Source organism: Sitophilus oryzae, unplaced genomic scaffold (genome assembly GCF_002938485.1).
Source record: "Sitophilus oryzae breed Bouriz unplaced genomic scaffold, Soryzae_2.0 scaffold_1385_pilon_pilon, whole genome shotgun sequence".
NCBI classification, from domain to species: domain Eukaryota; kingdom Metazoa; phylum Arthropoda; class Insecta; order Coleoptera; family Curculionidae; genus Sitophilus; species Sitophilus oryzae.
The window spans coordinates 1,089,078-1,106,644 of NW_022146043.1; the positions used below are offsets into that span (position 1 = coordinate 1,089,078).

The following is a 17,567-nucleotide window of genomic DNA, read 5'->3' on the forward strand; positions in this document are numbered from 1 at the left end:
ACGGCGAATGCAGATTTTGTGGGAAAAATGGGGAAACACCAGAACACCTTATCACTGAGTGCGCCGAGACGACGACCATTCGTGCCATGAACCTTGGTACGTCTGATGTCGAGGATGGAGAGCTGGCCTCTGTGGAACCGTCTCAGATACTGACTTTTCTTAAAGCCCTGAGACTGTATGATGAGTTATAACTCGTTATAACTCAAGAAAGGGGAACACACAATAGATCTATAAGGTCGCGGTGATTAACTCCCCTCCTAAACATTCTACATTCTACATTCTTGTAGCTAAATTATTTGACTTTTTAGTATCTCTTTCTAAATTAAAAATAAAAGTTTCCGTCTGTCAATTATACGAAGAAAAACAAAATTTTGAAATTTCGGTGAAAGTTTGAAATACCCTGTGGAGTACGTTAACAAACCAACAAATTTAAAAACCATTTTATCATCTAGGTACGTATTTTCGCGATAGTTTGTTTTTTGATTCATCTCAATAGCTTTTTTGATTGGAGATATTCGTTTTGGAATAAGACAGTAACGATTTACGGCTTTTCTAGCATTGATTTTGTGTCATCAACACACTTATAAAATAGTGTTTATTGTTTTTGTAATGTCACTGCTATTGGAAAGTCATATTATTATTGTTTATTGGCGTTTACTCTAGTAGAGATGGTTTTAAGTTCTGAATAAGTATCGACTATTGTTGCTTTAACTAACCATGGTAGAGATCAACTTTTGGACTTAAAACCATATTTGCTAGAGTAATTGCCCAATAGACATTAATAATATATGATTTAATAAAATCTAATGTATTTTTTTTTTAATTTTGAAACCAGATAATAAATATTCTAATCATATTATATTATTAGAATGAGATATTTTTGGATATCTCCCGAACCCAAAAAATAGAGAATTTCATTAAAAAACTGCTAGTATATTCACAGAATATAGTTACTGTAACATTCGAGTGTACCGCGATTTCGAAAAAAAGTTATTTCTGGATGCGTGCAGTTGGCTTGGCTAAACAAAACCGAAAATCCGGACAGTGTCATGCCAGCAATAGAACGGAGGATTCGCCATTGATCGGGCTTGTTTATATTTTGACCGGATGTACCGTGTGTTAATTTTTGCGTATATCTGCAATTTACGCAAAAATTAAAATGCATTTGATAGAATAACAAACTGGAGTTACTAATAATCATGTATTCAATTATAGGTTTCAAAATTTCCTTATAAACGGTACATGTGGCTGTCGATAGTTGAATCGATAATGGCTAGGTTACTAAAATTACATAAGCATAGCTATTTATTTATTTTCTGGAGCAGGTTGCAAAATATCGATTTTGCCATGGGGTTTTTCTACTAATACCAATGTTAATGCCACCCGCAGATGGGAATATATAGAAGGGTTTATCGTAAGACTATAAAAGCTGCCAAGGTAATGTTGCTAAGGAAACTTGGGCTATTAAATGACTTAAGGAATAAGACTTCTTCGTCTGGCACAGTTTTTAATTTACCTGAAGATTTAAACACTTACTTTGTTAATGTGGCAAAAGTTTAGTGAAAACCATAACTCCTTCCCATGATTCACTTTCATATCTCCCTAAAGCAAATGAGAATTTACACAGTTTCTTCTTCACGCCCGTAGCATTAGATGAGCTCCGTAGTACAATTAAAAGTATTAAAAACAAATCCTCATCTGATACTGATGGGCTTACTCTCAAAATGTTCTCTGAACTTCCGGAATGCAAGTTAATCCATCTTACCACCTTAATTAACGAGTAATTTTAAAAAGAAGATTTTCCAAACTGCCTTAAGGCAGCAATAATTTTTCCTCTGCATAAAGGAGGAGATAAAGATCAAGCTTCGAACTATCGCTCAATTGCACTCCTGCCCACATTATCTAAGATCATTGAAAGATTGGTTAAAAAAAGGCTTCTATCTTTTCTTCTTAAATATAAAGTACTTACTACCCATCAATTTCGATTTCTAAGTAACAGTTGCACAAATGATGCCGTGTTCGACCTTTTTAATCATGTATACTCTACAGCTACAATTTTCCGTGATTTCTCTAAGGCTTTCGACTGTGTAAATCATATCTTAATTAACAAATTGCAATACTATGGATTTAGGGGAGTGCCGCTTGAATGGCTTAAGTCTTAAGTCATATCTTGGCAACAGAAGGCAGCTTGTGAGAATTGATACGTCTATGTCTTCTTGTAAGCCTATAGAATGTGGTGTCCCTCATGGTTCAGTACTTGGCTCTATTTTGTTTCTGGTATTTATCAACGACATTGCAAATCTAGACATTAGCGGTAAAATCTATCTCTTTGCGGACGATACTAGTTTCACTTGGAGCGGCCCAGATGTTACGGTACTATATAATACTATATCCAGTGACTTACGCACCATTAAATCTTGGTGCGATTCTAATCTCCTATGCCTCAACATATCAATAATTTTCAAAAAACAAGTTTTGTCATATAAAAGTACTATACAACCTTTTGTACTTAATAAGACCACTATTGACGTCGTGGACTCAGTGAAATTCTTAGGACTTGTTGTAGACAACCGTTAAAATGGGAGTTGTACATGGAAGCTTTATCAAAGAAACTAAGCGCTGCCTGTTTCGCGCTAAGATCAGTTTCTAAGGAACTTAACTTGGGATATTCCGGTGTTTCCCCATTCTCACCACAGAATCTGCATTCGTCGTTTTTTCTTATCTTTAATCTACAGAAGTGTTCATTGAGGAGACAGAGTCCTTAAAAACCCCGTGACAATCCGAAGATTGTTCTTACTTAAATCAAGGAAAATCTTTGATTTTTCTCGTTCGTAAGTTCTGAGAAATTTCTTGGAGGCCATTGGAGGATTCCCATTCCATGTTACGGATGGAGATTTCCAGGTTCTTGAGTTCCGCTTTGAGTAAGTTTCCACTTGGAAAGCAGAACGGTTCTGGTCCAGTTAGTGGAGTGTTTGCTCCTTTTCTAGCCAGATCGTTTGCTTTTTCATTGCCTTCTATTCCTTGGTAAGCAGGCACCCAGAGTAGGAGGACTTTATTTTCTTTTCCTAATTTGTTCAGCTTCTCTAGACATTCTTTAACCAATTTCGAATTGATGGTTACTGGGCTGATCGCTTTTAGTGCTGCTTGACTATCGGATAAGATGGCTATTTCCTGTTTTCGATAGTTCCTATGTAAGATAAATTGTACACGTCTTTTGATAGCGTAGATTTCTAAAAACACGTAAGATACAAAACAATGATTCTCCTCAATGGACACGTTTTTGTAAAATAACGCTTCAAACATTTGCTAAAACAGTTTTCGCGTTTTATCTCGAAATAACGTTTTTGGGATAATTTTGCAACTAAGACGTGACAAGTGAGTCCTGAAGCAACTGAATGAACACCAACTTTAATTCGACTAACGACAGGTTGTTTACTTGCACCTTCATAATTTTAAGTATCGACTTAGCCTCCGTGGCTTTATTACTCAACAAACATAATATTCGGTGTCGTTTTTGGCCGCTTTCCTGCCGCATCCTGGCCGATGCATTCAGCGGAGCCCCAAGTACGCGCGCGGCGTGCTATTTCTGCAACACAATGCGCCCGCGGGAGGGGCTCAACTATGCCAGACCCGACACACACGATGATCAATGCCAAATTGGCCGATTCCAAGCCCCTCAACAACCACAAGACCGGCGATCGGTTTTCGATACACACATATCGAAGAAATTGAAATCTTTGACGCGCCGCGCGTAAGAACAGCATGCTCATCGGCAGCATCTGACAGTCGTCGACCAAGGTCGCTGTATCGACGTTTATTTTTAATATTTTCGCCTAAACCGTTGGCCAAAACAAACTTTCGAGTGCGCTTTTCCGATAAATAAGGTTCGTATTTAGTAGAGCGAGTGCTTATTGCTTGTAAGCCCATGGGAAGAATTCGCGAGTTGGTGGTGAATCTGCAGCGGAGCTCTCCGGATGAGTCGTGGGGTTTCAGTTTGGTGGGGGGTGCGGACGTTAAAACCCCTTTGATAATTACGAAGGTAGGCTCTAATTGTGGTTTTGTGTATTGTCCGTATCAGTGTTTATGTTTCGTTATTTGTACCACGAATTTACAGTGATGCTGTATTCCGTTTCTTAATTATCCTAGTTCTGATTCTATGTTTTTTCGCGGATCACGATTGCTAAAAAATACCTTTCTTTATTTTTACCAAATCAACCAGCACAATTTTTCTGGTTTGATCATTACAAGCTGTTCAATCTTATTTAAATACTCCAAGGTATTAAAAATTAGTGTTTTTAACACAGCCATGGCATTCTGGATTGAAAGAGTAAATCAAGTTATATTAGGAATGTCGATCAATAAAATTTGGTGTGTAAAATCACAATATAAAGATTTTAATACTGTAGTCAAATTATATTATGATATAAACACAACCAAACTTATACGGAATCATCTATTATTTTTTATAATTTTTGAGATGTGTGAACATTTTGTGTTAATAATTTTAATAATCCGTGTTGCCACATCTATCCCTTATGCAAGCTTCTATCCGTGCTAGCATGCTTCTTATTAATGTAGAATGATGTTTAGGAGGGGAGTTAATCACCGCGACCTTACAGATCTATTGTGTGTTCCCCTTTCTTGAGTTATAACGAGTTATAATTCTCCAAAAAATCCTGTATTGAGTTATAACTCATCATACAGTCTCAGGGCTTTAACAAAAGCCAATATCTGAGACAGCTACATAGAGGTCAGCTCTCCATTCTTGACATGTTCATGGCACGAAGTTCATGGCACGAACGGTCGTCGTCTCGACGCACTCAGTGGTAACGTGTTCTGAGGTGTTCGTTGATGAGACAGTGTCGTGTTAGAAACCCCGTGGACAATCCGAAGATTGGTTTTACTTAAATCAAGATTGATCTCTGATTTTTCTCGGTTGTAAGTTCTGAGGAATGCTTCTTAAAAATGATCAAGGTTGTCTTGAGGTATGTTTTCTCATTCTGCTAATGTTGCATTAATAAGCTGTGCGAGATTTCCTGGATTGTTTCGATGAGCTCTAAGCCTTCTTTTGAGCTAGTCCCTCAAGCGTTCGATAAGATCTGGTGAACATGCAGGCCAGTCCAAAACTATGACACTTTCGGTTTCAAGACATTCTCTAGCCACTCCGCCGGTATGGGGTTGGGGAGGTTCTAGCACTAAATCAACATGCCTCCGATCCGTTAAAGTTTGTTGAAGTGGTAACAATGGAGTTTTTGCTCCCCAGTATAAAACCTCCCCAAAACATTACAGTTCCTCGTTTATGTCTTGGTACAGATTTGGTAGCCTGGAATCTCTTCCTGGAGCTCTGAGAACCCAAATTCGATGGTCATCTGTTAGGTCAATTCTGGTCTCGAAAAAAGAACATTTTACGAATTCTCAATGGTCTAGTTTTGATGTTGAAGGCACCAATTTACTAATTTAGCCGGTCAATTTTATGTTGTCGAGATAACTGTGGGATCCGTAACTCTCTCCTACTGTAGAACCCTCAAGCACGAAGCCTTTTTCTTATGGTTTCAACCATTTTCAACTGATAAACGTTCACACCTGTAGTCGCCAGAAGTTGTCTTTGTAGCTCTGGTTGAGAAACATTGGGATTTCTTCTAGCAATTTGACACACAAAGTAATCTTGTTGTTCAGTTGTGACTCTTTGACGACTTTGTCTAGGCCTGTTCTTGAGAGTTCCTAGTTCCAAGTACCTTGCATATGTATTCGATACAACACTCTGGGTAGCGTCTTCTATCTTTGCTACGTCTCTTTAGGACATTCCTTGTTCAATGAGAGCAATAATTCCCCTCTGTACATCTGTTAATCCAAGATAAGCATTTTTTAATTTTTTTGGATCGATTGAAAATTGTCGGACAATCGTGATTTTACTACTGAACACAAAATTCACAAAAAATAAGTTGCAGCAGTCGTTTATTCTTTATTATCATGTTTTATTACAACAAAAGGCCTTATCTTAAAGCTGTATACCATTTTTTTTCCTTGCAAAAAGTTTAGTCAGAAATAAAGAGTGATTCCATATTCCATATAAGTTTGGTTGTGTGTATATGTCATCCATCAGTATCTCTAAGGTAACGTGACGCCGTTTTTATACAGTATATAAATCAGATAACTAATAATTTATTGAATATTATTACTATCACTAAAGATATAAAATGTTAAGGATAAAAACTTATGGACAAAAACCAAATTTAGATGTTAAATATTACTATAAACACTTCTGGACAAGACGCCACTGATAAGGCACGATCTATTTATAAATTACCTGGAAACTGGAACGTATTTTGGTCAAAAAATCACGTCAATTTTAGCATCACCTCGAAGGTGACTGTGTCTCTAATGGAAAAGCAGTGTAAAATTGAACTAAATTTGCGTCGAAATACTACCAAAGAACCATGGGGTTTTAGTTTTGCCGGAGGGGAGGATTTCGTTATTACAAAGGTACCATATCTTTTTTTATTTAACAGTAGCTGACCCGGCTAACACCATACCGCCCAACGGTGAAGTGAAATGTTACTTTTTTGTCAGTCTTGTACAAGATTTTAGTGATATGGAATGATTGAAACAAGTCTTTCTAGATTTGAATATGATATTTTCCCACTATTTTCCGTAGAATTTCTGTTCTATAATGTCTAGTATGTCACCGATTTGGGACGGTCAATTGCAGAAGATGGTGGAGTTCCAAACTTAATTTATATAAAAACTAGCATGTACCCGTGACTTCGTTCGCGTGGAATTAATCATTTGTAAAGGTGATGATAAATCAAATCAAGAATTTCCATTAACATACAAACTGGAAAAATTTTTCTCACATTTATGTCAGCATGAGAAAAAACAGTATGGCGATATTATTATATAAATTGGTCATATTTGAGGGGTATAGTTTCATCTCGTTGGAATTTGACTTTCGAAAAATCCGTTTGCCAAAAATAAGCTTTTTACGTCAAGCAGTTTAACCAGAATCGTGGTTAATCAATTAAACAATTTTTTGGAACACCCTGTATGATTTTTTAAAAAATTTCAAAATATGTAAAAAAACAAACAATAAATTATGCGTGTCCAAGCGTTTTCCCGAAAGAATAACCGTTTTTTAAATAACAAATATTGTAATATTTGAGGGGCGTTTTCACCCTCTTGGAATTTGAGATTCGAGAAACCCCTCCTTATCGAACCTCTACACCTCACAGTCAATCCTTTTGCCATAAATCAGCTTTAAACGACAAGTAGTTTAAGCAGAATCGTGATTAGTCAATGGTCATATTTTATGAAACACCCTGTATAAACTTTTAAAAAATCTTAAAATATGTAAAACAACAAAATAAAATATACGTGTTTAAGAGTTTTTCCGAAAAACTCACCGGTTTTTAAATAAAAAATATTTTAATATTTGAGGGGTAGTTTCACCCCCTTAGAATTCGAGTTTCGAAAAATCCCTTCTTATCGAACCTCTACACCCTAAAGTCAATCCGTTTTCCAAAAATCAGCATTTTACTTCAAGCGCTTTAAGCAGGATCGTGATTAATCAATGACCAGATTTTTTGAAACACCCTGTATACATTTTTAAAAAATCTTAAAATATGTAAAAAATCAAAATAAAATATACGTGTTTAAGCGTTTTTTCGGAAACTTGACCTTTATTTAAATAAAAAATATTGTAATATTTGTGGGGTGGTTTCACCCTCTTGGAACTGGAATTTCGAAAAATCCCTTCTTATCGAACCTCTACACCCTAGAATCAACCTGTATGCCAAAATTAGCTTCTTACGTTTAGTGGTTTGAGCAGGTAAGAAGAAAGCAATTCGACTATTCGTAATTAAGCAATTTTCTTTTGATTACGACACTTACGAAATCACAAAAAAGCGGAATAAACCACTTACGAGTAATTATTTTTTATTAAAATGCGATTAAACAATTACCTTCTGAGTTGCTAAAAGAGACATGAAAGAGACTCTAAGAACAATTGTTAAAACAATCTTGACAGTAAGCTATTATTAGTGAAAATTAAAATAAGCTTGTAAAAATCTGAAAATTTTTGGGCCAAGGAATGTTTGCTCGGTTTTTTATTTTCACAAAATATGAGAAAATTCAAACAAGTTTCAAAATGCGATAGCTGTTGATTCTACCTTTAAAATGAACTTTGAATAATCATTAAATAATCGAAACAATTTGTTATATCAATCAATGTTACGGTTATGAAATCTATCTTCGGAGCGTTAAGATTTGCGAGAGAAAATTCAGGGATCTTCGAGGCGGAATATCTCTAAAAGTACTATAATTCAACGGAAAAAATGGTAAGGACCGTTTTTGTGTGTACTTAAAAAATATTGTAAATTGCTTATTTTGAGAGATATTTGCAACTGATTTTTGGGCCATTTGGGACCATTTTTTCAACCAAAGCTGGCCGAGCACCGTGTTACAATTTTTCTCCCTAAAACTACTCCCCAAAAGGTATACAATCCGCCTGAAAAGTCCCGGTTGACGAACTAAGCCATGGTTTCAACCTTCATTTACTGGTCTATTTTCCTGGCGGACAGGAATCCAACCTACTTTGTTTGGACGGAATCCGAACCGCGCTCCTCAGCCATATCATGGCCTACCAACTTAGCAAGTGTCTATAAATAAGTCGACTCTTACTCACGAGCATAAAAATATATTTGTATGCTCACGAGATATCCGATTTCATCCAGGCTATCACCGACGCGGCGTGAATGATCAGGCAGTTTCAATCTATTTGACGTTTTTGTCATGGATCAGACGTTTCCAGACGTTCACCCGTCCATCTATGGCATCTATACTCACATCGTTTAACGTCGCTTAACTTCGGTAATCGATCAGCAACCGGTGCGGTTCCCTGGTCGACAAATCCAGCGTCGGACCACAGAATCTGGAGATGATTTGACTAAACATGATCTGCGATTATTTTTTCCAAATTTAAACACTGTGAAGAATGAGTGACATCACTGTTGTAAAGATCATAATTGAGTAAATTGAAAAAAAAACAATTGGCATTTGATATTGTACTTTTCCTGAAAATAGAGAATCTAAGAACAAAAGAGACTAATTCAAAAAAACTAATAAAAATAATTAAATTGTTAGAAAAAGCAAAAATACTCGTATTAACATTGGACAGTTCTATTCTGTAATATTATTGTGCTAGGGCGTTCAGTATAGTTAAAACCACAGTTAAAACCAACGTTGTCAGTACGAAAGAATATTCCCGAATTTTAGATTTTTTTTTAATATTAGAGTTATTAACACTGTATTTATTTTTCTAGGTGTCGTTCGGATCGCCAGCACAGGGTGTTCTACAAAGAGGTGATATTATTACCAAAGTTGGTAATTACGATTCCAGAGATATAAGACATCAAGACGCGCAGAATTTGTTTAGGGATGCGGGAAACAATATCAGAGTAGTAGTACAACGGTAAGTTTTGAAATTTTTAATGATTTAGACATTTCTATAGCAAAAAAGTTACAGGGGTTTTTTCAAAAAGCACATTCGAAATACACCCTGTAACTCTGAAAAAGTAATAGATATACTTGTGCGTGATTTTTAGCATTATGTTTTCCTTATGTTATCTCCTTTTAAACTATTTAGAATTGTTAATATTATCGGTATCGGGCAGAGTTATAAAGATTTAGCCATTTAGATTGAAAATAAGTCCTAGTCATTTGGAAATCCGATTTAAATATTGTTTTGAATTAAAATCAAAAAAATCTGATTTAAATAAAAAAAATCTGATTTTTTTGATTTTTTTAAAAAAATCATGATTTTTTCCAACCCTGATTATTTAAAGTGTTCCTAAAATTGTATGGGATTTTGCAGATATTTGCGGTATTATATTACATATATGGTTTGTTCAGTAGTAAAATACAAGACAAAAAATCATGAGCTGGATTTGATAAAAATTTACTGTTGAAAAGAACCATATACAGGGTATAGAGTCTTAAATAAGTGCAAATATTTTTAGTGCTGGTAGATCTTGATAAAAGAAACATATTTTCTCTTTACCGCTTCTCAGATAAGCCCAAAATAACCGATATATTTTACTTTGATAATAAAAAAAAGATTTTTGGCAACTATTGGATTTTTTCTGGGTTTTCTTTCTTGTAAATTTAATCTACTGCCAATGTTACCGTATTATGAATATATTATATTTCTTTAACTAAAAATTAAAAACACTCCAAACAAATTTTCAAAAAATTCCAAATTTTTTTTCGCGAAAAAACCTCATAGACAGGTTTCTGGAGTCGAAATATGCTGTTTTCTTTCATGAGCTTTTCTGTGACTGAAAAGCCCGATACGTTATCTGCCTACCGCACTCCGGATATTCAAAAATGTCATTACTTTGTTGCCGCTTTACTTTTTGGTTGTCGCTCTTAACTGAGTTTACAATTCTTCTCCATTGAGTTCTATTGTGAGTTGCTTCTCACCACTCATTCTGCATGTTAATCCCCTTTAAGTGTTCGTGGAAAATGCCCTTGTACCTTTTCAGTTGTGTCCACCCGGCCTCCTCTTACCGTCTACAAGCTCACCGTAAAGCAGAGATTTTGGTATGCGGTTTTCTTGCATTCTGCATACGTGACCAGCCCATCTCAAGCGGGATTTTGTAACCATGACTTCAATACTCTCGCAGTTAGCTTTTTCAAGGACCGATACGTTTGAGACATGATGGAACCACCGGATTCTTAAGGTGTCTCTCACAAAACACATACACAAGAAGAAGTGCGAGCGCCTTGCTAAATAGTATATAATAATTTCAATATCCTAAGTGGAAAGAAAAAAGATCACCTTTCTGTTTTGTACTATGGTCCGTTTCTTTCGATGGTTCATCTCGTTGATATTTAGGAAGGTATCCATAAAATATATATTTTACTATCGGTCCTGGGATGAAAAAATATAAAATTCAATTTGATTTGATGATCTTTTTCTGTCACCTAAATCAGGAGAATGACAATGAGCATGTTAAGATGAAAAAAAATTATATATCAACACTTTTACCTACACGTTAATCCGAGAAGTTTTATCAAAAACCTATATTTGCCTAAATAATTTATGTATTAAATTTGCAAAGCAAACAAAAGCAAACTGCAGCGTGTAAACAAAAGAAATAAAATGGCGACAAGTCAACGCTGTCAACGTCAACGACCCGTCAAGGAGAAAAGTGGTGTTCGAATAACAAATTATGGGTCACCAAAAATTGTTTTTGTCTCCTTTCAACGTACACTTTAAAAAGAAAAAGAGATGAACAGTAATACTCAAAGAACGTCAAGGTTTTATCAGTCACTCTTGTCAATAATTTATCGGTAAGGAAGATTCCTAGAAAATCGCTTGTAGTCAAGTTTCGAACCATTGCCAGTTCTCCCATAAGAAGTGTCATCCACCTGGTGTCTCTGTTGCAACTTGTTTAATGCGTTCATGTGTTGCGGCACCCAGGTTTCGCTCCCATATAACATGGTGGGGATTATAATTGCTCGGCACACTGCAAGTTTCGTTTTTGTACTCAAGTCATGATTGTAGAAAACCCTGTCTTTTAATTTCCAGAATGTTCTTGAGGCGCTGATAATTCTGTGCTGAATTTCAGAGTCAGTATTGCCTTTTCCGAAATCAAACTGCCGATGCCGAGGTAATTGAATTCAGCCACATATTCCAATAGTTCTTCTCCGATTTTTATAGCATTGTTGTGATCTTCCGGGGAAGTGCACATGATTTTGGTTTTGTCGATGTTTAGCTTATGGCCCAAAGCCTCGTATGCCCAGGTATATCGGATAGCAGCCAGACACACATACTATTGAGCCACGGCTGCCCAAGACAATGCAAAAATTCCAAACGCAGGGTATTTAACAAAAGTTGACACAAAATTATAACCTATAATTTGGCAAGACTTTGACAAGCGTCAAAAATGACAAAAATCTAAAGGCGAGTTCATACGCATCGGCGTCCGTTTGTCGTTCATCGTTCCGTCAAACCAATAAAATTGAAATACGATCTGTCATTTTTTAATTAAACCAATAAAACTGGTTAAAAACAACAAGACACGACGCATGACGGATTTATATTTAAACCAAATTTAAACCCATCCATAGATAACTTAAAAATTATTAGAAACTTTTTTTAGTAAAATAAATAGATTGGTATGGGACGTCATCTGCTTTTCTTCTGTCATCGTCTGTCGAAATCTTACCTGAGAAAAAAAACAGAGTATATTTTAATTTTTTTTCAATTGAATTAAAAATATACAGGGTGTCCCATTTAAAAATCAAATTTTCTGTTGATAATTCTTAAATTATTAATTTTAAAAAAATTATACTTAAACTCTCCATTAAATTCTACGTATAAAGATACTTTGAAAATTTCAAAATTAGGGGAATACACCGATTCCCCTAAAACCGCCCACGCAGCAGGCTGGCGCGGCGGGCGGGAGTCCCCGTATATTTTTCTGCGATTATTCGCCAATAAAAAATATCGCTCGCCTTCTGGAATCCGGCCAGGACAAGAGAGCGGGCGATATTTTCGAACTATGCGAACGATTTCTTAAAATATTGCCTCTGTAATCGCATCGGAGTTGTTTCTGTTGGTGGCGAGAGTCGATTTTCCCAACAATCGCGGCGCGCACACACACGCACGGTCCGATTTCCCGTGGTTTTCGGTAGATTTTCGTCGGTCGCGGGTCTCCGGCGCCTCCTCCCTCGAACGCTTTTCCGGCTCTTAGTGGATTTTTCCTGGCCAGAACCATGCCATCCTACAACAGATACCTGTAAGTTTTGTATATGTCTATTAGGGTCTCCGTGTCTCCGAAGTTTTAGTTTTTGCTCTAAAAAATTATCCAACGTAAACAAGCTCTTAATTTTTAATTTAAACCGTGCCGGTATCATGATACTTTTCCCATTTAAATATCATGGGATTTTCTGACCTTTTGCATTTAATTTTTTATCTCCAAAGCAAATGAACCTACAGCTTCGACAAAGATATTCTAATTTTACGCTCTCCAAAAATCTTTGGTTTTTTCCATAAAAACATTTCTTTAAAAGTTATTCACGGTCAAAGTTATGCACATAGTTTATAATAAAATTTTTGTAGATATAATATTTACGAATGCTTAGTGCTCTTGCGAATGCTGGGTCGCTCTTAGGGGTCGGGTAAAGCGGGTGTGTGGCCGAAGGAAATATATATTATATTTCAGAAATCTGCCTAAGGCTTAGCCCGATCCTGACGTGTTAAATCACACATTAAATTCGAAACACACGTGCTTTGATTAAGGTTTGCAGAGCTCCATCACTTGCCAAAGCTTCATCACTTAATAGCGAGCAATTTGTTACAAAATCATATAAATTATATATCACTGTAATCACAAAACTTCAATCTATTTCCGTATTGTAACGGAATTTTAAATTATCTCTTTATTTTCGAGAAAATTTAGTCCAAACATAAGAAATATTTTGTTGATTATTGACCATCAAAATCTTAAAAATAAAGAAGTTGTCTAAAAATGTGCTACAATACGGATATAGTATAATCCTTTATCTTTAATTTCCTTCTTCATTTGTGTAAAAATACCTAGCCAGTTTTACATAAAACGTTAAATGCCGAACGCTTATTTTGCTACTTTTTCGGACTAGTGAAATGGACTCTTGTGTTGCAAATGGACTCTTGTTCTCAGACTTGACTCAGCTTGGACTCAGAAAGTTGTGTCACTAATTAACCACCAGTATACCAAAACACTATTTTAAACTCTGAACGAACGTTTTGCTAACCATAGAACTAAATTTTAATAAATATAATATAGAAATTGCATTAGGAAAGTAGCTAAAACGGGTCACACATTATACGAATTATCGTACTGCAGATTGGAAACATAAACGTTCTGCTAACCATAAAACTAAATTATTATTCAAAAATTGGGCATATACTAATATTTTTGACATCTTTATACAGATAAATATTACATGCTACCATAGACCATAGAATGTAGAATTTTTAGGAAGGGGGTTAATCACCGCAACCCTACAGGATCCAGATCTAGACAACTAAGAAAAAATGCTTAAGATTTCAACGGTTTCGAACTTCAACAATTTTAATAGACTTGTGTGCTAAAACACTAAACTCTTCCGTAAGTTATTTAGGCATCTTAAAAGTGTAGTTTTAAAACATATTCAACATTTTTGCTGGTTAGGCAAGTGTCTTGATGAGCAAAATGCCACAGGCAAGCTGGTGTCCGTTTGGATTCTATTCACTGGTTTATTTTTACTCATATTTTGCAGAAAATGCCTTTTTTATTCGTTTTAGTTTCACAATACAATTTTTTATGAAATATCAGTTATATTTGTGATCAGAAATATATTGTGTGTGTCTGTGGACAAACTCTCTCTCTCTCTCTCTCTCTCTCTCTCTATCTATCTTTATTCCTACAAAAGGAATGTGGTGGTCAGGTGATGTGTGAGGTTTGTCTCCATAATTCCCTGTCTTGTGCTTCATGACAAACGTGTGCAGTGGCTTGTGGGTGATTTTTGATAGCTGGTCTATCTATCGGGAGGGCGAGCGGCCTCTTGGTCTTCTTCCCGGAACCTTGCCCTGTATAATGAGTTTTTCCATACAGTCAGTATCCCTCCTCATAACGTGACCGAAATATTTAAGTATACGTGACTGTATAGAAGTTGAGAGGCGTTCTGTGATGTTCAGTTCTTGGATTATGGATTCATTGGTTCGCCGGGCAGTCCAGGGAATTCTGAGCATTCGTCGCCAACAGTACATCTCAGTTGCGTCATTTTTTTTCATTTCTGACTGTCTCATCGTCCAGGACTGAGGAAAATAACTAGAAAATTAATTATATCTATAGACTGTCTAATCAGAGGATCTTTGACAGTCACAGTCATGTCTGTCATTTTAATTCAGAGGCAAATTGTATTTTCTGTCTTTTTTGGGGTATCTTCTGTCGAAATCTTCTCTGACTCGGTGGATATAGGCTTTAGATTCAAAGAGCATAGAGTAAAAAATATGACAGAGCTGATAAACATGTTACTTAGCACTTTTTTGATAAAAAAAATCATGGCATAATGTGAAAACTAACCAATTCTTGAATAATAGATAGATTTTCTTCTGTTAGTAGTAGAACAACAGTGTCGCAAATTATGTTTAGTGAGGAATAGCCCGATATTTTGTTTCAGCATTTGTTTACGAGGATTTGAATTGAAATAAAACGTTCAAAAACTACGTGAACTAAATACTATTTCACAATTTATATATACGCGTATATCATAAATTCATAAGTATAAACCGGGGAAATGTCAAGCATATCAATAAGCTGTGCCAAATTTAAAATATCGTTAAGATTTTAAGTGTCTCAGTTTAAATAAAATATGCATATTAACTTCACGGCAAATCTAAAATATTTTCCCACTGTTTAACATCAAATAATTTTAATATTTTCATATTTAACTGGATTAGTGTAACACGAAACTAGATAGCGACGAGTAAAATAAGTTTTGGAAAACTTGGCGTGGGATAGAAGCAATTTTATTTCAAAACCGCTATCACAGGATACGATTTTTTTTAACTGTTTGATATTTGTGTAAAACATTAATTATAGACGCATGACATCCGTATTTTAAAGTTATAGTGACCAGTTTAATAGTTTTAAAGGCAACGTTGTTTAATCGTGATATGAAAATAGCAATGAGTACTCTCATAAACTTAATATACAACAAAGCAACATACTATTATTATACACTCACACAACCAGAAACCCGAAATGGGTATTATAGCAGTAACTCCTAAATAGTTACTGGGGAATCCCTGAGAGTGACAGTTGTATGTCTGTTGTCTGTCGAATTTTTTCCCGTCTCGTTGGGCAGACTTTAGATCATGTTTTTTGTAACAGAAATGTAATTTTATTTTAATTGGGGGATTGGAGGGATTAGACCCGAATTACTTTTACCAGACTTTTTCCTAGATCCTGCCTCAATTAAATCAAATTATCTATTTCCAAGTGGAACACCAGCTAATGAGTACAGTATGATCGAAAAAAAGCGTCAAGTTGGCTGGGTTTGGTAAATAATGATCAATGGCGTGACCATATAACTTTACATAGAATTTGAGAGCGATTTTCTTCATGTCCAAACCAACTTTGACACGGATTTTTTCAATCGTATGATATGATGCGGTTTATACAGGATGTCCCAGAAATAAGAGCAAGTATTTTAAGGGCTGGTAGATCTCGATAAAAGAGATATATATATTTTCTCGTTATCGTTTTTCAAATAAGTCCAAAATAAGGAAGTTACTTTACTTTGAAAATTTCCAAAAAAAAAATTTTTTTGCTAAAATTTTGAGAACCACTGAATCTTTTCTGGATTTTCTTTCTTGTAAATTTAATCTAATACCTATATTGCCATATTATCAAGAAATTATGTTCTTTAACTAAAAACTAAAAAAAAAATCCAAAAATTTTTTTCTGCGAAAAGAAATCTCATAGGTGTGTTTCTGGACTTTCTTGGGTTGAACTGGTTCTGGGACCTGTATAAATACAGTTTTTAAATAATGAACTGTAACGTATTTTGATCAATGAGTATTATGTATGCGTTCTACTTAAAAAAGCATATATAATTGCCATTTTTACCATTTTTTGGCAGGATTGAGTGGCAATCAATGTATTTTATTATCTAATATTTAATCACAATCTAACATTTTATTTGAAGTATGTATTATAATTTATAAAATGTCAGATTAATCATGGCATGTAACATTGTGCCATCTGCTGTTGATCTTTATAATTATATTACAAATTATTTTTCTGGCACATTTTCCCATAACATATTAAAAACTCGAAATAACTCGTTCAAAATAAAAAAAATAGATTCTAATATTGATAGATCACAAGCACGATATGTCTACTCGTAATATATTCAACTGAAAATTATTGTCTACTATTTATTTACGTGACTGAATTTATTTTTATTATTAATTTACTGGTTTAATATTTAATAATACTACACGATAAAAAAAGGTATCAAAGCCTACTAGGAAATAACAATCGTTGATAATTTTGGCGATGTCAAGTCTTAGACATCATTTACTTGGCCCGTACTCCTCATTATTTTTAATAGTTCTTACTGCCAGTTGGCCTTAAGAAGTTTGTAATTTATTTTTACATTGAGTAAAAATTATTTTTAAATGGTGTAGTCTAAAATTCTCCAATTTTAGACTACACCATCGAGTTTTTTCTTGAAATAAATGATTTTTTTTTAATTTTTAGTTAAAAATCATAATTTCTTGATAATGTGGCAACATAGGTAGTAGATTAATTTTACAAGAAAGAAAATCCAGGAAAGGTCCAGTGGTTCTCAAAATTTAAGCAAAAAATCTAATCATTTATTTTTTAATTTTCAATGTAAAATAACTCGGTTATTTTGGACCAATCTGAAAAGCAGTAAAGAGAAAATATGTTTCTTTCATCGAGATCTACCAACTCTGAAAATATTTGCACTTATTTATGACTCACCGTGTATAAATGGTTTAAATTCGGAAT

General features: G+C 34.9%; 1 protein-coding gene across 8 annotated transcripts in view; it reads left to right on the top strand.

The window, feature by feature from the left end:
* Nucleotides 1–17,567, top strand: part of LOC115875414 (PDZ and LIM domain protein 3) — a 52,868-nt gene that overhangs the window by 5,073 nt on the left and 30,228 nt on the right. For 2 of the 8 annotated variants that reach the window (XR_004049006.1, XM_030890865.1), the window contains exons 1-2: nt 3,666–4,039; nt 9,318–9,466. Coding sequence is in view for 7 of the 8 variants with exons in the window: in XM_030890865.1 (XP_030746725.1) it covers nt 3,926–4,039; nt 9,318–9,466 (263 nt within the window). In the remaining variant the exon portion in view is untranslated. Of the gene's footprint in view, nt 1–3,661; nt 4,040–9,317; nt 9,467–17,567 lie in introns of those variants that run through there. The other 6 variants (XM_030890867.1, XM_030890868.1, XM_030890869.1 and 3 more) reach the window with 5 other exon arrangements.